Raw genomic sequence first — 27314 nt, 5'->3', positions numbered from 1 at the left:
ATGAAAATGTTTACTGGGGTTATGAATCAAGTGAGAGATAGAATGATTATCTCATCGACTTGAAGAGAACACAGGTTTCAGGCACTTGGCTTCACCTTCCATACCAGGAGTCTATGGATGTGGTCTGCTCTGCTGCTGCAGACAAATTTCACTTTTGGTTTATAAGTGTAGTACTCTACAAGTTATTGCTTATTTGATGAATTTGATACTGATTCAGATACTTCATACTGATACTTAAATGTAGCCTAAGTAATTATTTCAGATAAATGCTGTCCGTAATTTAGAAGTGTTTCTTTCCTATTGTTACAGTAAAACCATTAATTCAATCTTTATCAAATTTGTTTAAGATGTGATTTTTTCACATCTTAAACAAATTTGATAAAGTAGTTTTGTCTACAGTCATTCAAGTTTGAGAACAGTGGTCTGCCATTTATAAATCTACATCCAAGGCCCCTGGTGTTGGCCGGAACCATTCTGCGCTGCACAGTAAATTTGTGTCAGTGGGACATTTACTGTGCGCACTCCAGTGGTCGACCTTTAGAAGTGCTTCCTGTTGGGCGGCTGCGCGTCTGCTCCACCTGCAGCGGACTGTTGTGTGTGACTGTGGTCAGCGGTGTGAACATGTTCCTTACAAGGCTGTGTGCTCCTCTCCGCTCCGGCCTGTCGCCGCGGTAAGAGTCAGTGACATGTCGACAACTACCCTCCTCTCACTGTCACGTCACGTAGCGTCACGTAACGTAACGCGGTGACGGCCCAGGTTCCGTAATGCTAACTTACCTAGGCTGTGTCCGAAACCAGCCCCTAGTAGTGGCTAGTACTACATACTGACCTATGTAGTGGTTAGTACTACATACTGACCTATGTAGTGGTTAGTACTACATACTGACCTATGTAGTGGTCAGTAGTGACTAGTACTACATACTGACCTATGTAGTGGCTAGTACTACATACTGACCTATGTAGTGGTCAGTAGTGGCTAGTACTACATACTGACCTATGTAGTGGTTAGTACTACATACTGACCTATGTAGTGGTTAGTACTACATACTGACCTATGTAGTGGTTAGTAGTGGCTAGTACTACATAGTGCACTATGTAGTGGTTAGTGAATGAGTTGGTGGTTTCGATACACAACATACAACCTTGTTTTCTAGTGGTACAGTCCACATTTACAGTCTCTCTCTCTGTGTTTGTGTTTGTGTGTGTGTGTGTGTGTGTGTGTGTGTGTGTGTGTGTGTGTGTGTGTGTGTGTGTGTGTGTGTGGGATGCAGGACTGTATCCTCGGTGGTCGCGTGGACCGTGTCACCCCTCGGTGCACACGCCTCGCTGCTCCACACCGCCACAGCTCAGCTGGACTCGAACCGCACCTCGGTGGTGCGCTGCGGGCGGCAGCGGTACGAGAGGCTGTACCCCGTGATGCTGGTCCGGCCTGACGGCTCCACCGTCACCGTCAGATACAAAGAGCCCAGGCGCATCCTCATGGTGAGTTTCTTTTTCTTTTCCCTGCCGTTATTATTGAGAGAAAATACACTCGGTGATAAACAAGTCATGAGTCGAATGTGCTGGTTGACTTCTCTAAAGCAGATGCTGGAAACTAGTTCTGGAAACTAGTGTAACAATATTAGAAAACCCCATCGAGAAGTGTAATGCCACCATGCTCAGTGCGTCGTGTAGGAAAATGGGTATGTGAGCGGAGTACAAAAATGTGTGAGGTGATATTATGGAGTACTTCCCTCACTTTGCAGAAACTAATCAAAAACGATCTGTAGGGGTCCACACCTTGATCCTACAGACACATGCTAACAGACTGTCGCAGGCTGCACCACAAGTGTTTAATTCAAGGGGTCTAACAAAATAATTGTATTAACCTTTAACAAATGACATCTGGTTTTACACATAGTCCTTTTTCAGAGGCTCAGAAGTTATTGGCCAATTGGGTGAAAGGCAGTTTCATGAGCAGTTGTGACCTGTTCCCTCACGATTCCAAGACGAATCAAACAGATGAAAGGTCTGGAGTTGATTCCTACAGTTGAACTTGCATTTGGCAGCTGTTCAGTGGAACTCTCAATACGAGGTACAAAGACGAGTTGATGCAAGTGAAGGAAAAGAGATGTTCAGAGAGATGAAAAAACATTAGGAGTAGCCAAATCAACAAGGTTAGTTCTTAAAAAGAAGGAATCCACTTGAAGACCATGGATGACTTGGACAACTCAAGCGGATGATCACAGAATTCTTTCCTTGGTGAAGAAAACCTCTTCACATCATCCAGCCAAGTGAAGAATGCTCTCTAGGAGGTAGACGTATCATCGTCAAAGTCTACGATGAAGAGACGTCTTCATGGATGTGAATACAGAGGATTTACAACAAAGTGCACTACCTCTAGCCTAACATAATTGTGATTGCCCCAAACATGAGCACACGCTTGTGCGCATACACACACACAGACATACACAACTACTCCAGACATTCGCAAAGCAGACAGTTGCTATATCACCATCAAACATCTAAAATAGCTGAAGCCAGACTTCATTAACAAATCAACACAAAGTTAACTTACAGCTGGGCTACGTTAATAAGCATAGAACAAACAAAAGCACAGCAACTCTTTCTAGGCCTACAGAATGAATGAATGAATGAATGAATGCACGGCACCTGATGACACAATCACTTCATTCATTCAGTCTGTGCACAAGTTATCACAAAGGAAAAAGAGCAAAGTCATTGGACAAAAAATAATTTCCCATCAAGCATTCCTATAGAATATAACTCTCCTCCCTCTGATTGAATATGATTGTATGATCTGAACAAATTTGTGGAGATGAGCGTGGCTCTGGCACTCTGTAGTTGTAGCCGTAGGAGAGAGAGGCGGAGCCGACACAGAAGGAGCAGTGGGATGCCCACCTGGATATATTGGTGTTGTGACTGCTGATGGAAGTAGCAGGAGGATTTCAGAGGATTAGATAGTGAATAGTTACTTATAGGACTTCACTTCCTGTCCCATTCTGAAAAAATGCTGAAAAACTGATAGGACAGCACTTCCTGATCAAAACACAAAAGGCCTTTACAGTTACTGCAGGTGAAAACTGAAGGCAGAAAGAACTTCTTCACAAACAAGCGGCACCTGAAGGCAGCAGCTGTGGTAAAGGCATGACGAAGCATCTCAAGGGAGGAAATTTCGCTTTCAGGCAGTCAGTGACTGCAAAAGATTGTCATCCAAGTATTAAAAACAATCCTTATATTTATAATGTGTTAGTTTATCCAATTACTTCTGAGTCTATGAAAATGGAGGGACCTCACAAATGTAAAAGAGCAGCAAATATTGGGTGGGTCACAATTGGTTCACATGTTGCATTGTAGAGTGCACAATTGGCAACTAGCGTAACTGAGCCATTGGTTTTTATCAACTACTGTGTTGAAGTATTTTGACCAGCGCCATCTTGGTTTTGTGGAACCAGAAGGACCCATATTTGCAGGATAGTGGTCTGGGTCTGATTAATATACCACCAGAACAAGAGGTTAACCACCACAACATTTTGTTAACGGTGTTTCCATTTATATCAAAACCATCAGATACTCACTTATACCAAGAACAATATGGCCTGAATATATATATGGACAAACCAAGCTTTTTATAGTAGAACTTGTAACAGTAAATATAATGTCCATGTTCCATCCAACCATTCTTGATATAGAAAACAATTGCTCTTTTTGTAATTATATGATGTAGACATTAAAATATTTATTCTTGCGTGTCTACATGTGTTTTTGGTCTCAGTTCCAAGTTACATTTACGCAGATTAAAAAACAAATAAAGTTCGAACAAAATTTTAACTTGCCCAAACTCTTCAACATTTTACCTAATAAAGTAGACACCCTGTGTGTGTTCTTGTGAATGTTATGTAGAGTAATTACTTCTATCTTTTTATTTTATGTTAATTTATGATTTGATACTTATTGATGATGTTGTACTTTATATTACTTTTCTCTAAAGGCTTATGTTAACAATTTATATTGTTTTATAATTAAATTAAATAACTTTGCAGCATCTTGCTTTGGCACAGCAGTAACTCTATAGACGCAGCACCTAATTCATAACCTCCATGTCCATAGGTGTGTTCATTCATATTTCATGTCATATGAATTCATTGGTGTCTCTCTTTGTGTTTTGAAAGATGCCAGTCAATCTGTCAACTCTGTCCGAAGAGGAGCGCCGAGCACGAATGAAAAAGAGAGAAGTCAGGAAGCTGAAAAAGGAGACGGCAGTGCACTATGAAGATGAATTCCAAACTGACAAATACAGCCAATTCTGGAAAAAGAAATGAGAATACATGCCTGAAAATCTGACTCAAACTTGAAGCTTCCATTTGTCCATGTGTATGTTTGAATTGGATAATTTTAGTTATTCCTGCAAAAAGTTCCATCGGAGCACTGAATCCAAGACTGTGACTCTGGGATTTCATCTTTCTACGAAGTTTAAAACAGCCTCTAATGCTGGAAACAGTAGCAATGTTAAGTTAATAAATTCTTTTAAAGCTCAATATCCATGCGATGAATTTTCATTAAGTACAAAAATTGTTTGATGGTCTCCAAAGTCTACTGTTGTAGAATGTTAGTGTGCCTGCATGTGCCATGGTTGATATCGGCCGTTAAAGAAGACAGAGGCAGGATATGCAGAACTCTCTGCTCTCAGGTGACGAGATAAACCTTCCACTCGCACATCGCTCACCGCTCCTGGTTTATAGAAGTTCTCTGTCACTTCATAAGGTAAAATTGCTATTTTTAAATGCACGTAAAACATGGAGGGAGTTTGACTGACAGAAGCAAAACAAGTCAAGTGACATTTAATTTACTGTAATAAGTATTGTAAGCTATTTTATTCATGTTATATTACATTTTATTTGGAATCTGTTTTTGAATTCTTTTATTGTGAAGAGCAGAACGGAAGAAGAGAGCGGATGCGCTGAAGTGTGTGTTGACGGTGAAGAATGAAGTTGTTGTTCCATCTTGGTTCACGCTGGTTCAGACTACGGTGTCCGTGTTTAGTTTTGTTATAAATGATTCCGTACAGGTGCAACAATAAACCCTCGGTTACAGTATTTATTTTCTCCAATTAATCCTAATTCAAGTGTTTACACTCCACTCCAGTAGGTGGCGCTACACGGCAATCCCGGCCGCTAGTCGGAAAAAAAACAAACACTCCCATGTATCGCGAGAACATCGTTCTGCTTAGTGTCCTTGCTGAAAGAGAAATGGGCTACTGGGACGTACCAGAGGGCACGGACTGCGTGGACAAAACATGGACCACGACCAAAGTGGGAGCAGCTCTGGGTAAATAAAATGACACAAGAAGTGTCCCGAGCTGGGCCGCTCACCGGTGCGGCCTGCGGCGACGTGAGTGCGATCCGAGTGTGGAACTAGCGTCAATGCTAACGCGTTGGAGCTAGCTCAAATTAGCCCAGGACTCTTTCAAATGTATTGTTATGATCTTTATTCAAGTAAGAAGTAAGCAGTAAGAACACAAAATGTCTTTTTGAAGAGTGAAAGCAGCCAATGTATCCATTTCCGAAAGGCGTGCACACTCACATCACTGCTGGCTGTTTGTTAACACACTGAACTCATTTCAGGAGAAACTCAACTAACGACATGTCACAGCAACACCCCCTCAGTCTGGAGTGTGAACCCAGATCACATTTGCAAACTCCTTTGGAGAGACTGTTATGAGCTCCTCAGTCACTGGGTAACCTAATAATATATGTTCACATGTTACTATGGGAAACACCTAATCTATTAGTGAACTTAATTCAAGCCCTTTTGGGACCATCAAGTTAAATATTGTTTACATTGTTGAATATCACAAATTACATGCTGTACCACCCACAACACCCTCTGTCGTTAAGCCTTCAGACCAGACTAGGACAGAGTCCCTTGAAAAAGTAGAGAGAAAAAAACCTTGGAAAGAACAACAAAGGAGGGAGAACAGAGAGAGAGACAATCAAGATTCATATCCAAAACCTCTGGAATGAGGCGAGGACAACCAGGCAGGGAGAGAGGTCCCAGGACAGTCAATGGGCCCGCACATGATAGAGTCTGAGTGAGAGTGTCTCACGGTTTCAACAGTCCCTCTGGTGCCAGATCATGACAACGTGCCTTCACACATTGTGTGTTGATTCCTGTGGCCAACAGGGGACGGGACGCGGTGGGACACTTCACAGGCATTCAGTGACTTTGAGCATTTGAGTGTCTTTGTCTTTTTTTTCCAGGCCTGGTTGGATCAGCCTATCACATAGTGGCATTCCAGCCTAAAACGGCATTGGCAGGAGTACAGAGGGCGACCACCGCAACTGTCACCATGGGTAAATATTCATATTGTCTTTCAAAAGTCCACTAGTAAACAGCTGTGAGTGTCACATATTCCATCATACAGCACACTAGCAAGAGCAGGGTGATTGACAGCTGGTACCGTCCAATCAGTGCATGGTTGCAGGTGTAGGTGGGCGCGCAGTGACAAGCTCTCAGACCAAGATTGGGCTGATCAAAATGCTAAACTCGAGGCTTCAAACAGTGGTTCTCAAACCAATGGGTGACGTGAAGGTGGGTTGATCCACTTCTGTCCAGTAATGACAACACAAGAATGACAGGTCATTATATTATACTGTTAAAATAATAAACATTTGTGTTAAAATTTGTTCTCTGGTATTTTTAAAGTTATGTTTACACCAGTATTGTCTATAAAAAAATTTTTTTTAAAAGCCTACAGACACATGTTCATTTTTAATTTATGTTATGCCCTCTCCTCGGCTGCTTGTCTCCACCATTCAAATGGACCGGCTGCATTATCCTCAAACAAGAGCTGGAGGCTCTGAGTTTTCATCCAGAGGGTTTGAGTACAGAGCCTGGCTGTCCAATGTGCTGACGTATAGTTTCCACAGTTTGCTCTGGGTGATTGCATCAAATTGTGCCATGCTGACATGGTGTCTGTCTGTGTTCTATCAGCCACTATGGGAGCCATCTTTGGCATGGCGACGTGTCTCAGTGCTCAGGCCCGTGACGCTCCAGATGATCCGCTGAATTACTTCATTGGGGGCTGCTCCTCTGGGATCTTCATAGGAGCCAGAAGTAAGTATGGGTTCTGTCAGGAGAAACACTCCGTCCTCCTTCCTGAAAAGGAGAGGCCCACTGTGTCCACCTACTTTATCTGTAGAACACATCCTGACAATGCACGTTACCCCATTTTCCTTCATACTGCTGGATCCACTGGCCTTTAACTAGTCATGTACTCTAAGGGCAAGTGCAGACAACAAAACTTAAAATATCTCAGAGTTGCTGCATTGCTCAAATTAAGCTTTCAACTTATAATTGATTTCACTCAGTTGATTAAACAGATGAGTTTTTTCTTTGCCTCTTTCTCAGACAAAAAACTTAAACCAGTGAGGTGTTTAAGCCCTTTGAGATCTTTTGATGAAAAGGGCCGTATAAATAAAATTTATTTATTCATATTTATTTATTTAAATCTACGAACCAATTAACGGCTTGAAACTTTCCCTTTTACCTAATTATACTTTGTGTGTGTCCATCTCCAGCCCACAGTCCTATGACGGGAACGGCGGCGTGTCTGGGTCTGGGAACAGTCGCCTTCTTTACAAAAGTCGCCAAGAAGGAGGGATGGAGGGTCACGGGACCACCCATACTATGAGGAGGAGGATTAACTGTATGTTATAAAAATTATAGTAATAAAATGATCATAAAAATAAAACGCATTAACGCATTAACAGGTTCACTATTATCCTGCTTCTGACAAGGGTTCTGCAGTATTCTGGTTGTGTGGCACACGTAAACATCTTATCCTGGTTTTGAGAAACCTGGATGCTCCACTAGAAAGCAGCATACATTGGCAGGTAAATGTGAAATCCAGGTTTCTGAATATTATTTGTTGGCACTGACCACAAGATGTGATGGTGATGACGCGTCCCTGTGTGTTTGTGTGTAAGTGGCGACCTCAGTCGGCTCAGGGTGGGGTCGAATTGTCAAATTTGCATAGGAAGTTTCCTAAATCTTGATGTCACCTGGAAGTATTTGATCAGCAGCCATGATCAGAGCTGTTCTGATTCTCTAAATGCATAGGAAAGGTGCTTGAAAATGCTTCCTTTCCTATCTCCTTTAGCATAGGGTACACTGGACCTTCCAATGCGAAAGGATAGGCGATACAGACGCCCCACAATTCTTCGCGGCAGCACTATGTATCGTGACGTGCCATGCAAGAGCGTAAATGATTCAATGTGAAAAAAAAGAAGAAGAAGAGTATTAATATGACCAAGAAGAGATGCACGTCATGTTAGTTAGGGGCGTACAGCCGTTCGTCCACCAACCGGGTTGGCGGTTCGATCCCACCTCCCGCCAGTACACATGCCGTTGTGTCCTTGGGCAAGACACTTAACCCCCTAACTTGCCTCTGACGGCTCTTCCGACAGTGCATGAATGAGTATGAATGTGACAGAAAAATGAATGAGTATGAATGTGACAGAAAAATGCGTGGTAAATAGCAGCGCTGTATGAATGGGTGTGAATGGGTGAATGTGACTTTCCTGTAAAGCGCTTTGAGTGGTCTATATGACTAGAAAAGCGCTATATAAATACAGTCCATTTACTATATAAATACAGTCCATTTAGTTACTGTTACAAATGAATCATTTACATCTGAAGTCACACGGTGGTAAAACACAATGAAACATGCTGATGGAGACGCTGCGTTTAACCCTAACCCGTTTTGTAGTCCATATTTTCCACCGAGGTCAAGGAATAGTAGATGGGAAAGACATTTCGACCGCACCCTCAGTCTCCTGTGTGTGTTACAGTGTGGAGAGGACATTTTGAAAAAGGGACTCTTTGATGGTTAAGGGTTCAGGTTAGAATTAGGGCAAGGGTAGGGGTTAAGTATTTAGTTGCCATGGTTCAGATTGGGGTAAAGGGGGTAGGGAAAGCATTATGTATGAGTGTGAAAAGGCTAGAAAGAAATGTAGGACTCTGATGATGTTTTTACCCAGGAAACGCCCGTCAAGTTGTGTTTATCAGTAGCATTGGCCTTCTTGTTCATATTCAATGTGCAGCGGTGAATGCCGCCATTCAAACACACTGTCATTTGTGTCGTCCTGTGAGTGGACAGCTGGTGTGAAGAGGACACAGACTGCCTGTCAACGGACAGTAGATGTTCAGTGCTCGGCCACAAACTGTGTGTTTCCTTGGTTTTGTATTGAGGGAAAAAGAAGCTGATGTGTCCTATTAATTATCAGGGTTGGACTAGCTACATCTTTTATCCAGGTGCTAGATGGGCACCGACAGACTTAACATAACAAATAACAAATTATTACATACAGAAAGCAAATCAAGGTTAAATGAAATCCTATCCTGAGCAGTAAATACTGGACTGAATACCGCAGGATGATGTTGCTCGGCGCTGCTGGATGTGTTCATCGCAAACTTTGCTCACAAGTCCGTTATAACTGAGATGGAGCCAATCCCGGCTGACATTGGGCAGGAGGCGGGGTTCACCCTTGGACAGGTCACCAGCCTATCACAGGTCAGCACACAGAGACAACCATCCACTCTTACCTCCACTGCTATGGTCAGTCTCCAGCAAACCTAACCACCACACCACCATGCAGCTCATATCTCAAGATTCTACAGACATTGTTCTATTCAATTAATAGCAATTATTTATACCCCAGGTCTGTCAATGTTTTAAAATGGGGGAGTAAACTTGTAGAGATAAATGTTGATTATGTTGGTGATGTTAGTGTTGGGGGATACAGAGAACTCCAGATCAACACTGGGAAAAACCAAAGAACTGGTGGTGGATTTCCACAGGCGCAGTCTTAAAATTTACAAATCAGAGCAGCTTGCTCTGATTTTGTCTGATGTTCTCCTTGTGTCTGCGTGGGTTCTGTGCGGGTTCTCTGGCTTCCTCCCTCAGTCCAAACACATGCAGACTCAAGTTAAGGGTAGCTGGAGACTCTATTTTGGGCGTATGGTTGAATGTGAGAGTGAATGGTTGTTTGTCTCTGTATGTTGGCCTGTGATAGGCTGGCGACCTGTCCAGAGTGCATGTCAGCTGGCCCTTAATAGATAAAGTGGTAAAGATTATGGATTATTTTTCTCACTTTCTGTGAAACAGAAGAAGAAACAATATGTATTTTTTTTATCACTGTATGTATGAATGTTTTGGTGGAAGTTCAAATTAGAAAAACTGGGCCAAAATGTCAGTTTCAGGACGATGTATTGAAAGTAATGAGATGGATACAGATGTAATTTTTTGTACCAATAATTTACCTTCACAAGAGGAGATCGATGGTTTCTAAAAAAGGAAACCATCCTGTGTTTTACAAATTCTTATGGACTGATAATACAACATTTGGAATTAGTATTAGTGTTTTTCCAATATTTTATTTCCCTTGTCTATCCTCTAACATTGTATATGCAAGAATGTATGTGGTACGTGAAACTCTGGTATAAAAAATAAAACACCAGGGCCTCATTGTAGAGGAGCTTGTCAGAGTTCTCAGGTTGTATAGCTCCTACCAGGTTTGTGATTATTGTTGGGTGTATATATATATATATATATATATATATACATACATATATATATATATATATATATATATACATACATATATATACATATATATATATATATATATATATATACATATATATATATATATATATACATATATATATATATATATATATATATACATATATATATATATATATATATATATATATATATATATATATATATATATACATATATATATATATATATATATATATATATATATATATATATATATATACATATATATATATATATATATATACATATATATACATATATATAACAATAAACTCTTGAGAACAAGTAACATGTTTCAGTGATAAGGAAAGTAAACAAAGTAGCGTAAACGTCGTTTCTCCGCCGGACCTGAGGTGGCGCTGTAGGCTCACACAGCACATTTCTTTCCGTGTCGCTGTTTCCGTGTGTTAATTCTTCCGGTGTACGTCACTGTGGAAATGAAGTGTGTTTTTCCCTGACAATTTTACTGAGCATTTATTGAAATACAGAACGGGCTGACTGGTCTCGGGACCACACATTCAAGTCCAGTGGGTTCGCCGTAGCTCAAGTCAACATGGATGTTCCCATCGCCCCCGAAGGTGAGCAGTCACGGTGCGGCGGTTGGTGGTATCCATTGAACGTTAGCTAGCCACCATGCTACCAGGAGCCGCTGCTATGCACAACACAGCTAACGTTAGCGCTTCATTTAGCATCTCGGCTAACGCCAGGCTAACCGTGTTTTTCTCGCAGGTTTTTGTGTACACCTGTGCACTTCAGCACTACGAGCAGTTATGTTACAGAAGTCTGCAAACAGCTAACACGCTGCTCTTTATACGTGTTTTTACTTTTGGGTTCTGAAAGTTTGACGGACAAAGTTATCAGGCGATTTATCTCTGCTCGTTTACTTTAAAATTTGGTTCGATGATCCAATTCTCGATAGGTCAGATATTAAGTCAACATTAAACAAGCAGCTCGTATTTCCTGTTTGGCATATGGTCACGGATCCGACAGTCCATGTTGTGATAATGGCTTCCAGTGCAGATTAAAATCGTTCGATGGCTGTAACACAATTGTATATTGTATTCTATCTGTAACATTATTAGTATTTTGGTGTTGAGACTAAAATCACACTGATGATTAGAATCAGCATCTTTTTTTCTCTCCTAGAAGATCGTTTCCCTATAGTCAGCAGTGTTTTGAAGGTATTTGCAAAATCCTCAAAGATGTTTCCAGATACCTGGATAAATGTCAGTGCTGAATAGAGAGGAAACAAAAACACTGGCAACCAGTTGCAATGGTGTTTCCTAAGCCGAACGTAGATGGAAGTCTGAAGTAGGGATGGGACCATACCACTTTTGCTTATCCGATACCGATCCTGCAACCTTGAGTATCAGATTCATACTAATCTGATACAATCTTTTCCCCACTCATAAAATAAAATATTAATAAAGCATAGTTCAGGATGCACTTTGCTTAACCTAGTCATCTAAAACCTCATACTCAACTGTGAAACAAATAATCAACTCCCTAAAGGAAGACACACATACATATCCACACAACATGACTGAGTTATGGAAACCTGCTGTTTTATTTCTCACAGAACCTTTGGCAGAATGTTTTATGGTGAGCACCGTTCAAACAAGCAAAAACAAATGTACTGTAAAGTGTTTATTAAATAATAATAAATGAAAATAAAAATATGATGCCGGAATGTCGTTCAAGGCTTAGTAGATATGTAAATAGGCATTTATTTGGTATGTTTACTGTAATGTATTGGATCTGATTTTATTTCTTATTTGTTCCGATATCCGATCCAGTCATTTTGTCCAATATTTCCCCGATACCGTTATGGAATATTGGATCGGACCATCCCTAGTCTGAAGCAAAAAACCTTTACCATCAGTTCCTTGTGTATATATTTATGTTCCTTCACATTGTTTTAGATTTGCATGCAAAGTTATATTTTTATACTTATCTTGTGTTGTATTAAATGAGCAAAGGGATATTTCACTTCCAGCTGCCTAAATGGAACACGTTTAAGTTATGTGCCTATAATAAATGTTCTTAAATGTTCTGAAACATCTTTCCCCCTTTCATTATTTGATACAGATCATCTGCCTGTCACCACTCTGACCATATCTTTCCCACGTTTGTCTCTTCCTGGTTTAGATCAAGAGCTGAGGAATGTAATTGACAAACTGGCCCAGTTTGTAGCTCGCAATGGGCCCGAGTTCGAAAAGATGACGATGGAGAAACAGAAGGACAACCCCAAGTTCTCCTTCCTCTTTGGGGGAGAGTTCTTCAGCTACTACAAGTGCAAGCTTGCCATGGAGCACCAGCAGCGTATGTAGTTAAATGGACAGTCCAACCTAAAATGAGAATTTGCACATTGATAGTTTTATAAAGCAAACCTCACTAGCAGAGGTAGTTAACACATGCCTTGTGTCAACTTGTGACACGGGGCATACCGCCTGAACACAGAGCTGTGAACTGTCATGAGGATTCTGTTAGAGAGTGGATTTTTCATTATTCAAATCAGATTGTTGTCAGATTCAAAATTGGTTGTATTCAGGCATGGTTCTTAGTTAGTGTTGGGTCTGCTGTCAGAGATTTTCATACCATAACAAAATATCTCTGTGTCCCTAAATGTCTCTGGGTGCATTAGACCAGCATTACCGTGAGGCACATAAATGTCAAATGCACTACCACATGTACTAACAACATCGTTAAACAAAACAGACTTAAAAAAGACTTGCAGGATTTATCATTACTGAATCCAAATCAATATGCCAACACCCGAAGATGTGAAAAAATACTGTAAAATTATAGTTATATTTCTTGTTATCGCTTTATTTAAAAGGGACCTTGTACAGCTCAAACACATTTGATGGACCACAGCTCATTTTGAAAATTAAAAGAGCAGGACTGTTCAATGGTACTTTGATACGTCAGATCTTTACTATGTTGATTAGATTGAAACAGATAAACAGACATAAACTTATACACAGTATATAATGACTGAGGCACCCTGTTTCCCAAAGAATTATAGAAAAATATATGATATAGACAAGTTTTTAAAATGTGTTCGTTAACACACGTTTATACCAAATACATATGGAAATTAGTTTAATTGGATTAAATTCAGTGTATATATTAATTATATTGGAGTATATTCAGTTCTGAATGTATTTTGACAAGTGAACATCTGTGAAATAGTGTTTGCTGAAGGTGCAAAAGCTAAACGAAATCAGTTGAATTAAAAAGTCAAAAAGCAGCCCTGCTCAGCAATGTTCATCCAGTGAGTAATGCTGGCCAAAAGTGTGGAGACACTTGAAGCACTGGCCCATCGGTTGAGTCTTCTCTACAACTTCTATTTACTTATCAATATCTTTCATAAAAGAATGCTTGAAGAATACCTTATTAACAGATACATGTACATATTTTTGTTCTTCCAGATCAAGTTCTTCCAGCTGTAAAATACAATTATAAAAATAGGGTTACTTAAATATTTGAAATGACGTAAAAAGAAATTTATGTATTTTCTTGTGTCATCTGTGAATGATTTAAACATCATGTGTGAGATGATGTTTAAATCATGAATTCATAAAAACTGGCACTGATGATCATAATATTTCATGCTACCAGCACAAGCTATACAACACATTAAAAGCCGTATCTCCACAAATTCCAAAGGTATATTTCTTCTTTTCAAGCAAGGGCAAGTAGTCATATTGGTACTCTGTATTGGCAAGTAGCTAAATGTATGTACTTTTACTTGGTCTGACAAAATGTGGTATTGGTACATCCCTAGTTGTTGGCTGTCTGAGGGCAACTTCCTGCAGTTTGGAATTTACAAGACCCTATAACTTTGTTCGCTTTGAGCTCCATCCACACACAGACCATTTCCAAGGATAAGGATGTTAGATTGGCTGCAACAGCCTGCGTGCATCAGTGTGTCTTATTTCACATCAATGACATTTTGTTGCCTTTGCAAGGCCAGGTGCTGATTTGTGCTCTAAAGCAGCACAGTGCTTCTGCTATGTGGGCGGAGTGTCCAGTCCATTAAGTCACTGATATACTTCATCCAAACAGCTGACAGACTGTTGAAGCGTGAAGAGTTCAACCTCGAGATTTAATTCTGAGAGTACAGAATTTCTTTGTTTCAGTTCACATTGCTTTAGTTCACTAACATCTGATAAAGTGCTTCTCTGAATTTATCCTATGGATTTGAATTTGTTCTTGTGTGTTTGTAACACATTATGGACTCAATTCAAAAGACAATTCTTGGTTTTAAAACTGCAGATTTATTTTCTTTGCCTAATGCAATGCGACTTAAAACGTGGCCCCTCCCATATTATTCAGGACTACATTCGCAAATCAGCAGAGCAAGGCGTCATCAGACACTTGAGTGTGCTCACTAGTTCAGAGCCATCAGCCTGATGTGAGCAGGTAGCCGATTCAGTCTATAAACTGTGCTGCTGTCATCTGCGTTACTCTGCACCTATAACTCTTTGTGCAGACATGTGACACATTTAACTGAACCACCTACATACACATAACATTCAGTGAAGATATTCACATTCTTATTGAGAAAAAGTACTAATGGATGTGCGATGTGGTCGGACAGCACATCTTCCAAACTCAACCTGACAGACAGTGAGTTGGCCTTATATTCACCTGAACGAGCATCTCGAGGCGACAGTCTTCTAAAGTCATTGTAAACCTGACTAATAACCACATCATTCACATGGCTTCTAATGGCTCCATTTAAATAGGAAATGTTCCCACCGTCTCCACCCGTTCCGAAAATGTATTTTTATTTACTCATGATTTGGACTCGTCGGACTGTTGATGCCACTTGTTGCTTCTCACGTCACCCACACTGAAAGATGGTCAGTGATAAAGCAGAGTGTCTGTGCAGGTTTGCATGAAGTTTTGTGATCCCACTGAAATGAATTAAAGTTTGCTTTTCTCCACTTAGATCCCTCTACCCACGATGGGGAGGAGTATAAATCTGAAGGTATTTATTTGGAGCCGGATGTGTCAGATTAATGAAGAATTCCAGTTTGAAAGTCACATTTTGTCTTTGTACATTTGTTTGCTGGACATTATCACACCACTGCCTGTGAGCTTTTTGCTTTGTTTCAGTTGCATTTTTTTCCTGTTGGTTTGTTGCTATTCATTTTGAGTTTGTGCTGTATTGTTGTTTGACTGAAGATATGTCAAGCGAAACTTGGGGAAGGTGTCTTATCATAATTTGCTTAATCCTCCATCTGAGGCTGTCATGCTGTGAGCAGATGACCTGGGGGAGGAGCCTGTTGTCTGGGAGCGTATGACTCACGGCGTCTGTACCTTTGGGGCTGCAGTGTTGTGTTCACACCACTTGTATCTGCTTCATTACGTTTTCACGTCCATAGTCTCAAGCCCAGTTAACAGAGACTTGCAGTGGGAGATGGCAACTTTGGTTAAATGGTAAATTGACTACATTTATATTGTTTATATTATTAACAACCAGTCAAACTCAACCCATTCACACAGCATTTCTATATGCAGTGCTTCTTCTAACACACGCCATCCATGGTGAGCACAAGGTATTGTACAAGGTATAATAAAGTACTGATGACAGTGAAATGGTTGGAAAGATTTTTAGAAAATCATTCATTTATTTATTCAGTCTATGCCCCTTATCGTTTGAGGGTAACGCCGAACTGGAGCCGATCCCAGCAGACATTGGGTGAGAGGCAGGGAAAACACTGGACAGGTAGCGAGTCTATCACTAGCCTAGATGCGTGTTAGTCTGGGAACTCTCGGTTCATGTTCGATTTCCATGAGGCGTTACCACGGACGCAGAGCAAAAGCCTCCAGACAGCAGCAGCAGCCCTGGTTGTTTACAAAAGTCGCTTCTCTCTGCTTCACGATATGAATACCCCCCGTTATCAGATAATCGGTTGTGATTGGACCGGCAAGTTTTCTGCCAGAGTAAATCACTTTCCAATGGAGGAGATCCAGACTGTGTCTGGCAGAGCAAATGACATGAGCTCCCAGAATTCATCTGGGTCCCAGGCAGTAGTCATAAGGTTATGGAATGATATAAGTTATGTGGTTGTTGGTTGCATGTCTTCTGAATGTTGTTGTTTTTGGGGAGCGTTTCATCTGCCTGACGTATGAAACCTGTTCCTTGTCATTTGGCCTTTACAGGTCACTTTAGTGGTTCATAGTGTAAAACAACAAACAACACAGTGTCTGCCTTGTATATATGATTTATTCAATACATCTTTCTATTTTGCATCTCACACAGCCTCAAACCAGCAACCACCCAAGCTCAGCCCTGAGATCAAGGCTTTACTAAAGACTAAACTTTTTCCCATGGCCTGCTGTTTTCCTGCTGCTCTTCTTGCAGATTTGTACAACCCGGGCGCCAGTGAGGTGGTTGACATCCCTCCTCCACCAATGCCGATGATTGTTCCTCCTTCGGTTCCTCCGCCTGCCGCACCTGCCCTCGACGAGATCATCCAGCAGAGTCAGTGGAATCTGCAGCAGCAGGAGCAGCATCTCCACACGCTCAGACAGGTACAGAACAACCCCAGCCTGCTGATATCCTGAATGGAAAGGCTGAATGCATCCTACAAATCCTGCTCATCAGTGGTTGGAGGAATGGCAGGAGTGTATTGCTAGCTGCTGCAGCAGTCCCATCTTCTTTGGTTGACACGTTACAAAGTGTCTTCAGGCACTGGTGAATGAAAACCCCGGGTTTTTATGCCGTTTTTTTCCTACATGGTCATCCTACATAAGCTCATCAGGAAATACTCATCAGGAAATACAGGGCTACATCTAGTGTTACCGTTTGTGTTGCCTTGAGAAGGATGTACTGTATGTTGTGATTAGTGCTAAAAACTCAAATTGAATTGAACTGTCACAATTGTGTACATGCAGAAGATGTAAATAGCTGTGAATGTGTAATTAAATGAATTACACAATTTCTGAAGAAGTTGCGGTGTGATTGCTGGATGCTGAAAGGTGGACGTTAACCTGATCGCTGGGATTTGTTGAGTTTTCCCTGTAATATTGTAATATTGACCTCACTATGTAAAGTGCCTTGAGACAATGTATGTTGTGATATGGCGCTATACAAATAAAATTGAATTGAATTGGTTGAAATTGGATGAAGAAGCTGAAGGAGTATGAGAGTAGGAAAAGTAGAAAATGTGTAGTTGATGTGTAATCATTAGAACCGTTACAATAACGTTGAATGTTTCTGAAAGTATGAAGGTTATAAAATAGTTGAATACAAGCCAGAATGTCCTGATTGAGCTGAACGTTTTGATGTTTGAATGAATTTTCCAGGTTGAAACATGTGGAAGGAGAAGAAAATAACATGTTATATTATATGTTGTGAATGTTTCCAGCAATCACACCAATGATGAACAACCAACATGTAGTGCTTCTACTCCCCATAAAATCTTTTATCGCTTCCTTGTTTGTCTCCCTCCTGCTAACTCTCGCTACACTGATGTGAACATCATGAGAACAGGCTAGGGAAGAGAGGTCGGAAGCATTTTCTGATGTGTTTTTTAAATCTGTCCTTCATAATGTAGGAGCAAGTGACTGCAGCCATAGCTCTGGCCATGGAGCAGCAAACCCAGAAGCTGCTGCTGGAGACTCAGTTGGACATCACAGAGTTTGACAACCTATTGCAGCCCATCGTGGACACCTGCACCAAAGATGCCATCTCTGTGAGCCCCTATAATGGAGATTTGTTTTCCACATCCCTAAAATTATAGAGGAAAAAGTTTTGTTTCTCACTCGTGTGTGTTTCTCTCAGGGTGGTAAGAACTGGATGTTCAACAACGCCAAGAGCCCACAGCACTGTGAACTGATGACATCACATCTCCGCAACCGCATCACTGCTGATGCAGCGCATTTTGAGCTCCGCCTACATCTCATTTATTTAACCAATGACGTTCTCCATCACTGGTACACAAACCTGAATACATACATAGAAACGTGTCACTTTGCTGGTATTTGGTACCAACTGCTGATTAAACCTTATAATAATAAATATTTTTATTTCATTCAGCTCAGTGGAGTTTAAGATGTAAGCATTTGCAAAATAGCTCCTCTGATCACAATGTAAACAAGCAGTCTGTCATGAAAATGTAAACTATTATTACAATCATTGTATTTTTTAAATCAGATCAGCAAAAAGGGCAACATTCTTTTATTGCTGCTTCTCAGCTTTGCAGCCTTGTTGCGTTTCTCGGTTTTATATCCTTGTAAACTTCTGGAAGACGTTAGCACTGGGAAACTGCATCATCACATTTTATAGATTAAATGATTAGCTGAATAATTGAAAACCTAACTGAAAATTTGACCTGATTATGTCGTATAAAAAGCTCATTTGGTGGATTCCATGAGGAGAAGCCTGATGTGTTGTATTGTATCCTCCCAGCCAGCGGAAACAGCAGAAGGATTTGTTGGCGGCGCTGCAGAAAGTTGTGGTTCCCATCTACTGCACCAGCTTCCTGGCTGTGGAGGAAGAGAAGCAGCAGAAGATCACTCGGGTAAACGTGCGCGCACACACAAACACACACACACTGCACTGGGAGCAGACCAGTGTGGCTTGGCATCCAATCTTACAACAGGATTCTGTGTTTAACTCTACAGATGACAGAATTATATTAATCTGGGAAGCAACATAAAAATCATAAGTCACCCCCACAACCCAAAAACAACACATATTCACATAAACTTAAAACTAATTTCTTTATTGTTGTCTTATTTCAGTTAAGGGGCGTAGTGATATATAGTAAAATAAAAATTGTCACGTTGTCTTATCCTTACTAGGACGGTGTATGACAATAAACAATTCTTCAGTCTAGTAATCATTGATGAAATATATTTACATTTGTGTGTGTATATATTTATATATAAGTTAGTTCTGCTGCTGATTGGTTGAATGTCTGTCTCTCTGCTGACTCCCCAGCTGCTGCAGCTCTGGGAGAAGAATGGATACTTTGACGATGAGACCATTCAGCAGCTCCAGAATCCGGCTCTGGGGCTCGGCCAGTATCAGGTGGGTGGACTCACGGCTCATCTGTCCTGCCTGTGCAAAGCCAGCGGTTTGTGTCTCCATACACATGTGCACCGAAATACAGTTTTTAATGTAAATGAGGTAGATTCTTCCTGTCTTTACTTCTCCTGAAAACCAACTCCGTGGCAGATGATCACATTGACTATTAGAGAATCCTGCGTACTTTACTCACAGCATAGATTTAATCTCTGAAGCCCATTGTTCCATTTTTGGGACAGTTTTCCCCTCACGGGATAAATATGGACTTCCATGAGGATTTAGATTTGTTGGAGTAATGACATATAAAGGAGGAGGAAAAAAGCTGATTTTATAAATGCATTAATTCATTAGTCTACATTATCTGCACTATATAACAGCCCACACAAACATCCCAGCTGCTGCAGCAGCAATATGCTGTGCATCTATTTAGAGCATTAGCGATGATGTATTTTAATATAGTAGTTTAAAACAGGAATGTTTGTTTCTTGTTGAGATGAGTGAATGCTTATTGGCTGAAAAGCAGTGATGTCACCTACTGTGCCTCGGGGGAAAATCACTGAATGTGGATTGGCTAACACACAGTGTAGCTCAAAGTAATGTGCGTGATGCAACTGGATTTCAGCCAATCAGAAACGGCTACATAGAGACAGACCGACAGATCCATTGAATTGCACTTGAATATTTGTCATTTGTTCGTGCTCTATTTCAAGAAAGAAAAGAAAACACAGCCCTTGGTGATTGTCATTCACTATCTTCATACATGCCCCTGTCTTTTCTCTCTCTCTCTCTCTCTCTCTCTCTCTCTCAGGCCTCTCTGATAACAGAGTATGCTGCTGCGGTGCAGCCCATCCAGCTGACCTTCCAGAGGCAGATCCAGGCTTTGAAGACGCATCACGAAGAGTTTGTTTCCAGCCTGAAGCAGCAGCAGCACCAACCGCAGCCACTGCAGCCGGCCCCTGTTGCACAACTAGCGACCCCCACTGAGCCCGAGCAGGCCCCGGCTATGACTGCACAAGCAGGTCAGGAGACACGCTGGACACAACCGGAAAACACTGCCCCAAACATGCACGTTTATTATTCGTGACATTCTGTAGAGATGAATGTGTTGGTGTATGTGATGTGCAGGGGAAGTGAAGCCTGCCATGTCGGGCCCTCCTTCAGGGGACTTTGATGGAGCTTCCTCCAGACCGCAGGACCCTAGCAACACTAGTGGACCCTCAGATATCCCCCCCAACAAGCCTGGGTGGTATGACACCCAGCACATGGGCCCCTGGAACCCCAACCAGCCGGTAAAGCTCTCTCTCTCTCTCTCTCTCTCTCTCAGTTTATAGTGACTGCATGGAGAAATTAGCTTAATTAATTAATTAATTAATTAAATGAATTAATTAATTAATTAATTGGTCCGTGCAAAGACAGTGACAGGGATGAATAACTGTATCAGCTTCGACTTTGTGGACTCTGCTAGCCTGTTAGCTTGAGCTCCACCCACACCACACCATAGGAGTTAATTTTGCCCGGGGAATTGCAGCTTTACTATTTGTCATCTCTAGGCGATGCTAATGTCTTTCATTACTATTGTCGCTCCCCCAGCCTCCTTTTGACCCAAACCAGCCCCCCCCTCCTTGCCCGCCCTGGAACAGCCATGAGGGGATGTGGAATGACCAGAGGGACCCAGGGAACTGGAGCGGGGGTCCACCCAGAGAAGGAGGCCCCTGGAGTGGTCCAGGTGGGTCTGAACCCGGCCCTCCATCCTGGAACTCGTATGACCAGCAGCCACCGTGGGGGAACCAGCCGGACCAGCCTCCCTGGGGCCAGAGGGAGCCCCCATTTCCTCCTCGCATGCAGGTGTGACTTCCTCTGCTCCCCTTTCTTTAGGCTGCTTTATTTGTTTTGCATTGTATCCTTTATCATCAGTAGTTACACAACACATCCTACCCTAAAATTTGTAATTTTACATAAATTACCATATTGTCTCACTTCAATTTTTACAGAGACCGCCGCATTTCAGAGGGCCCTTCCCTCCCCACCAACAGCCACCTCCTTTCAACCAGCCCCCTCCACCGCCACACAACTTTGGACGCTTCCCACCACGGTTCATGCAGGATGACTTCCCTCCCAGACACCACTACGACAGGCCGCCATACACCCCCCACCGCTTTGACTACGCTCAGGGAGAGTATCCCGGAGGTGAGAGCAGAGACACCAAGTGATTCATCAGTAAACCTTAAAGCTGCCTGGTTTTCATAACTATCCCCCCTTTTTTGTCAGACATACCAGGTCCTCCTCCTCCTCCTCCTCCTCCTCCCCCCCACCACCATCCCAATCAGAGGCCCCCTCCCCCAGGTATTGGGGCTGAACATCCCCCCTGGGGCGGAGGCCAGCACCAGGACTTCGGCCCACCTCCGCACGGCTTCAACGGCCATTCGCCACATGTGCGCCATCGGCAGCACCCAGTCCCAGACGACCCGAGTCTGGTGCCCAACGTTCCCTACTTCGACCTGCCAGCTGGTCTCATGGCTCCGCTGGTCAAAGTAAGTCACAAGAGCTTAACACATTCAGAATTTGATCTGCTGGTCAAATGTCTCCGCTGAGTTAAGACTGCAGAAGATACCAAATAGATTCTCACTCTGAAATAGGTTCAATCCAAATCTGCCACAGTTTAGAATTGTCTCATTAGACTCATTTACCCACAGCCCTCACACCAGCATGTCTCCTTCTGCTCCCCACTGCTCAGCTAGAGGATTATGATTATAAACCTCTGGACCCCAAAGACATCCGCCTGCCCCCCCCCATGCCACCTAGTGATCGACTGCTTGCTGCGGTGGAGGCTTTCTACAGCCCTCCATCCCATGATCGGCCTCGGAACAGGTATGCCAGATGCACGCACGCGAGTATCTCTCAAGTAATGATGATTATTTGCTGCTGATCTGTTACAACTGTACCAGGATGTTGAGGGGATTTCTAAGAACAAAAAAACTAAGTTTGTTTTTGTTGTTCTTGAAGGATTAAAAAAAAAATACAGTCACATGGTGTCGAGCTTTTACTGTTAAAGCTTCAGTGGTTATATTATCCATGCGCGGGCAAAACTAGGCTACTGTCTGCTTGGGTTAAAGTATTTCATCACGACTAGTTTGATTAGTATCAGTTGCTCGTACTTGTGTAACAGTCTGCGGTCTGTTCCCCCTGCAGTGAAGGCTGGGAGCAGAACGGCCTGTACGAGTTCTTCCGGGCCAAGATGAGAGCCAGGAGGAAAAAGGGACACGAGAAACGCAACGCAAGGTGAGTCAGCTTGTCGCCACCTTCGCTCACTGGTGTTTGTGAAGGGATAGGAACACCTCATCATGTCCCTGTGTGCCTCTCTCTGTCCAGTGGTCGTGGAGGCAGCCGGTCCAGGAGTCACTCTCCCAGCAGAGGAAGGTCCTCGTCCCGCTCCAGCTCGCACTCGTCAAAGTCGTCCCGGTCTCGCTCCCGCTCGTCTCGCTCCCGCAGCAACTCGCGCTCCTACTCACGATCCAGGTCTGAAAACACACAGCACACAAGCCTTTACACTGATATGTGCTGACTGTACAAATGTTGTGGTTCTGTTGGAATTCGCCTTGTTTCACTTTGACACAAAGATAATTTGTGTCGCTGAAGCTGCTGTGTTGGTGTGCTGCTGTCTGACATGCTTCACACTGACTTGTCTTTAGGTCCAGGAGTAGATCCAGGTCCTCTCGGAGTCGCTCTCACTCCAGGTCCAAATCCCGCTCGCGCTCACCCACCAAGAGACGTCGTGGCGCCAAATCCCGGAGCTCCTCCCCTGCGTAAGTCCCCTGCTCTCTCCTCTCTGCGGTGTATTTTCCTTGTTGTTCTGAGCCGTATTACAGATGACACCTCTCCTGCTCTCAACAGCTCCACGTCAGCCCTGGGCGGTGCTTCCTCCAAACTACCTACAGACAACAGGCTCGGGGAGGAGAACAAGGGCCATCAGCTGCTGATGAAGATGGGTGGGTGCCCTTTTCTTTTTATTATTTTATTATTCCTTTCATCATTCCAACTCCATATCCAGTTTTCCAGTAAGAGCATTTGAGACATTTGAATGCGATGGAAGTGTGGACTGTATACTGTTTAATACTAGCCTTCCCTCTATTCCTCCTGTGTCGTCTGTCCTGTAGGCTGGAGTGGTCTGGGGGGGTTGGGGGCAAAAGAACAGGGAATCCAGGACCCCATCAAAGGAGGCGATATCAGGGACAAATGGGACCAGTACAAGGGTGTGGGGGTGTCATTGGACGACCCGTATGAGAACTACCGCAGGAACAAGAGCTACAACTTTGTCGCCCGGATGAAGGCACGAGAGGAAGGTGCGACTTTTTATATTCTCTTCACCCATGTTCTGTCTGTGTCCTTGAAATCTATTTCAAGGTTTCTGAGGTCACTGTAATACTTAAAAAAAAAAAATGCTCTTTTTGATTTAGTGAATCGGGAACCACAGGAGGCCCCTCCAACTGAGTGATGTCATCAAACGGTGCCCAACCACCCCCTCATCTTCTCTGCCGCCACCTCCGCCGAGGATCTGAATCTCACATGTCCAACCAGGATTCTCATCCCAAAACTCTTTTCTCAAAAATTTCCCAGTGAAGATGCAAAGTACCACCACACGTGTGTCCCAGGAGAAATCCTCCCACCTGCAGATGGAGCCGTGATCATTGGCTTAATTCAGCAGTCTTAGTCTGGAACTACAGTCTAATGAAAACGTGGGGTTGTAGCTCATATTTCACTCCCAATATATCAGATTAGAAATTTTAAAGACTGAGACTGACTCTTTCTAAAAGAGTGTGTAGGCAGAACATTTCAGATCGCTGCAGAACATAAATGGGACAAATACAAAAAGTGAAATTGAAGGGAACCTCTTTAATTCATCAGACACGTCAACAGCTGAATGGAGAAGTTTTTAATTTTGGGTTTTACAGTTTTCATTTGTCTCAAGTTGCTTAGTTCTTAGATCTCCTTTGCCCTCATGGCGTCTCCAACAAAATGCTTTCAGTTTGATTTGCAGAGGACTTTGAAAAAAGTCAATTTTTGAAGAACAAAAAACAAAAAAAAACAACACGGATGTCTATGTCCAGATTTGATGCCTCCTCCCTAATCCAGATGTTACTGTGGCAGGTGTCAGACTCATCTCATTGGCTGATATCTTGTAACCTCTGCAAATACAACTGTAGATGTATATATATTCTAGATACAGTATCTCTTGGAGGATATGTGAACCAACTTTTTCTTTTTCAGATGTTATGGTGGCTCTTGTTGGCTATTCACTGCTGATTATTGTGATACTTTTTCATGTACCGCCTTCTCTATAGTCATATGTACGTCTGTCATTAAGTTGTAGTATTAAAATAAATCCCACAACAAAAACGAATTAATATGAATCAGTTGTATTTATCTCCACACACAGCAAACAAATATGAATCCACATGATCAGAACGTTGACTCACCTTTACTTCGATCATGTGTATTCTCTGTAGAAAACAAATCCTTTTTGGGGGAATTATAAAATAAAAACACTCAGTCCACAGTGTGTCACCGTTAAAAGGTAAAACTTTATAACCTGGTCATAATTCTGACTAAATAACACATATTTAATGTGTTATTTAGTCTTTAACAGCCCAACACTTCAATTGGATAATGACCATCTTCATCTAGTGCAGCTGACACAGCGGTCAAATACATGATGATGAGGAAGGTGGTAGTGCAAGTGCTGTCAGACCAGATAGAGCACACACACTGCTCCAAAAAATTAAGGGAACACTAAAGGCGCTATCCAAATAAAATTGAATTGAATTAAATCCCATATCAGATCTTGATGAACAAATGATTCAAGTTGTAATTCGTTCATTATGTACATTGTGTAACTGTTGAGAACAAAATGACGTAACAACGGAAACAGAAGAGGGCTGGATTCTAAATCACACTGAAAATCAAAGTAAAAAATTGAAAGATCTGGGGCTGCTCAAACTCGCCTAAATTTGTCACATGCTCAGTGTGAATCTGTTCCCATCTGTGAAGAGAACGACCTGCTAATTCTAATGTTCTCTAACGAATGCCAATCGAGCTGCACGGTGCTGGTCTGTGAGCTCAGTCCCACTAGAGGAGGTCGGCCCTCATGGAGTCTGTTCCTGACAGTTTGGTCGGAGACATGCACAGCAGTAGCTGCTGGAGGTCATGTTGTAGAGCTCTGACACTGCTCCTCCTCCTGTTCATCACACAGAGGAGCAGATACTGGTCCTGATGCTGGGTCGATGCTCTTCTCCAGCCCTGTCCAGCTCCTGGTGTCTCCTCCACGCTCTGGAGACCTTCATCTCCTTCATCCTGGAGGAGCTGGACTACCTGTGCAGCCTGACTGGTACACAAACATATACATGTTTGTGTACCAGCTGCTGACAGCATACTGTACATCCAAGAACGTCTGAAGTAGCTGTCAGTCTGAAGTGATATAATACACATAGTGGACATACAGCACTGTGTTAGTGATCTGCTGGAGGAGGAGAGCATCATCGACAAGCTGATGGACTTCAGATTCTGCAGGAGAAAGGCACCTGGACTGTTTACAAGCTCCTGATTCTGCAATTTCCTCAGAAATATTGTATTCCGTTGCCTTGTCTTTTTTGATCAGTGATTCCAGTCAAAACTCTTCTATAAGTCCTGCTCGCGTTATTTTGTCTTCTTCTAACCTGCTCTCCACACCGAGCCGCTCGCCCGCTCGCCCTCCTGCTACTCTCACCGACATTGTGTCCTGGAGGTCACAAGACTGGGGTGGCTGTGGCTCAGGAAGAGTGGTTCATCCACTAATTAGGAGGTTGACGGTTCGATCCCTGGCTGGAAGAGTCTGTGGGCAAGACAGACTGAACCCTAAATTGCCCCTTATGGCTGTGTATGAATGTTGTGTGATAGAAAAGGCTTGTGTATAGAAGCGCTTTATGAAAGTGTGTCTGAATGTGTAAATGTAACTTTAGGTGGTAGATTTTTTTATTAAAAGAATGTAACTCAAATAACTTATTCACTACTCATTTCACTTTTTTACCATCTTGTCGTTCTCTGCTCTGTTTTAAGTCATTGTGTGTTTTTTTTTTAATGTTTGCACCAGAGACAAGCATTTTTAATTTAGTTGTATGAGTTTACAATGACAATAAAGTCAAGTCTGATTCTAATTGTGTTGGGTTTCTTTGTAATACTGTGAAGTCTCAACCTGGTCTCAACCGCCTGTGGTAAAAGTCAGGCTAGTTTAATTACCTGAAGATGGATGATAACCCTGAGATTGTAGAGCTCAAGTTGTTGTCGTTGTGTTATTTAAGACTCTACTTTCATCATGAAAGCTCATGATTGACATTTGATGAAAAGTGAGTGATAATATTCAAATGAGCAAATAAGATAATCAAACAGAACTAAACAAGTGAATTCAATAATTCCCTGCTTTGTATTTGTTATTATTTGTTTCAATACAATGGACTTGCTTCCATTGTCCAACAGGCCAAGAGTCACTGAGGTAGACATAAACATCTCACTCTGGCATTGGTTGAATAAAGACATGTGCATTGACGTATGCAGCCACAGGGGGGCGCTGTTATAAAAGGAATGGAGACAGAAGGCGAGTACAGG

At 42.3% G+C, this 27314-nt stretch overlaps 3 protein-coding genes across 4 annotated transcripts; all 3 read left to right on the top strand.

Moving 5' to 3' along the window:
• Positions 1-513: 513 nt before the first annotated feature.
• Positions 514-4538, top strand: mrpl55 (mitochondrial ribosomal protein L55). The gene is made up of 3 exons (XM_035648287.1): positions 514-671; positions 1272-1482; positions 4173-4538. Exons 1-3 carry the CDS (start codon positions 622-624, stop codon positions 4320-4322), a joined length of 411 nt encoding a protein of 136 aa, XP_035504180.1. The 5' UTR covers positions 514-621; the 3' UTR covers positions 4323-4538.
• A 633-nt stretch (positions 4539-5171) lies between these two features.
• ndufa11 (NADH:ubiquinone oxidoreductase subunit A11) lies at positions 5172-7769 on the top strand. Its single transcript, XM_035648286.2, has 4 exons — positions 5172-5328; positions 6261-6353; positions 6994-7116; positions 7581-7769. The coding sequence occupies exons 1-4, from the start codon at positions 5202-5204 to the stop codon at positions 7691-7693; spliced, it is 456 nt and encodes a 151-aa protein (XP_035504179.1). The 5' UTR covers positions 5172-5201; the 3' UTR covers positions 7694-7769.
• Positions 7770-11022: 3253 nt separating this feature from the next.
• Positions 11023-25077, top strand: LOC118318398 (calcium homeostasis endoplasmic reticulum protein). 2 transcript variants are annotated; one of them, XM_035648018.2, is made up of 20 exons: positions 11023-11208; positions 12779-12952; positions 15591-15629; positions 17010-17179; positions 18205-18342; positions 18432-18583; positions 19059-19170; positions 19593-19682; positions 20488-20698; positions 20805-20968; positions 21270-21524; positions 21671-21866; positions 21948-22210; positions 22414-22547; positions 22869-22958; positions 23049-23195; positions 23369-23482; positions 23571-23665; positions 23834-24019; positions 24134-25077. In XM_035648018.2, exons 1-20 carry the CDS (start codon positions 11184-11186, stop codon positions 24169-24171), a joined length of 2793 nt encoding a protein of 930 aa, XP_035503911.2. In that variant the 5' UTR covers positions 11023-11183; the 3' UTR covers positions 24172-25077. The 2 variants fall into 2 exon arrangements, with proteins under 2 accessions (XP_035503911.2, XP_047192825.1); XM_047336869.1 differs by lacking the exon at positions 15591-15629.
• Positions 25078-27314: the final 2237 nt, after the last annotated feature.

The sequence above is a fragment of the Scophthalmus maximus genome, chromosome 13, assembly GCF_022379125.1.
Source record: "Scophthalmus maximus strain ysfricsl-2021 chromosome 13, ASM2237912v1, whole genome shotgun sequence".
NCBI classification, from domain to species: domain Eukaryota; kingdom Metazoa; phylum Chordata; class Actinopteri; order Pleuronectiformes; family Scophthalmidae; genus Scophthalmus; species Scophthalmus maximus.
The sequence above is the reverse complement of the archived record's forward strand: the minus strand, read 5'-3'. Positions and strand labels throughout refer to the sequence as shown.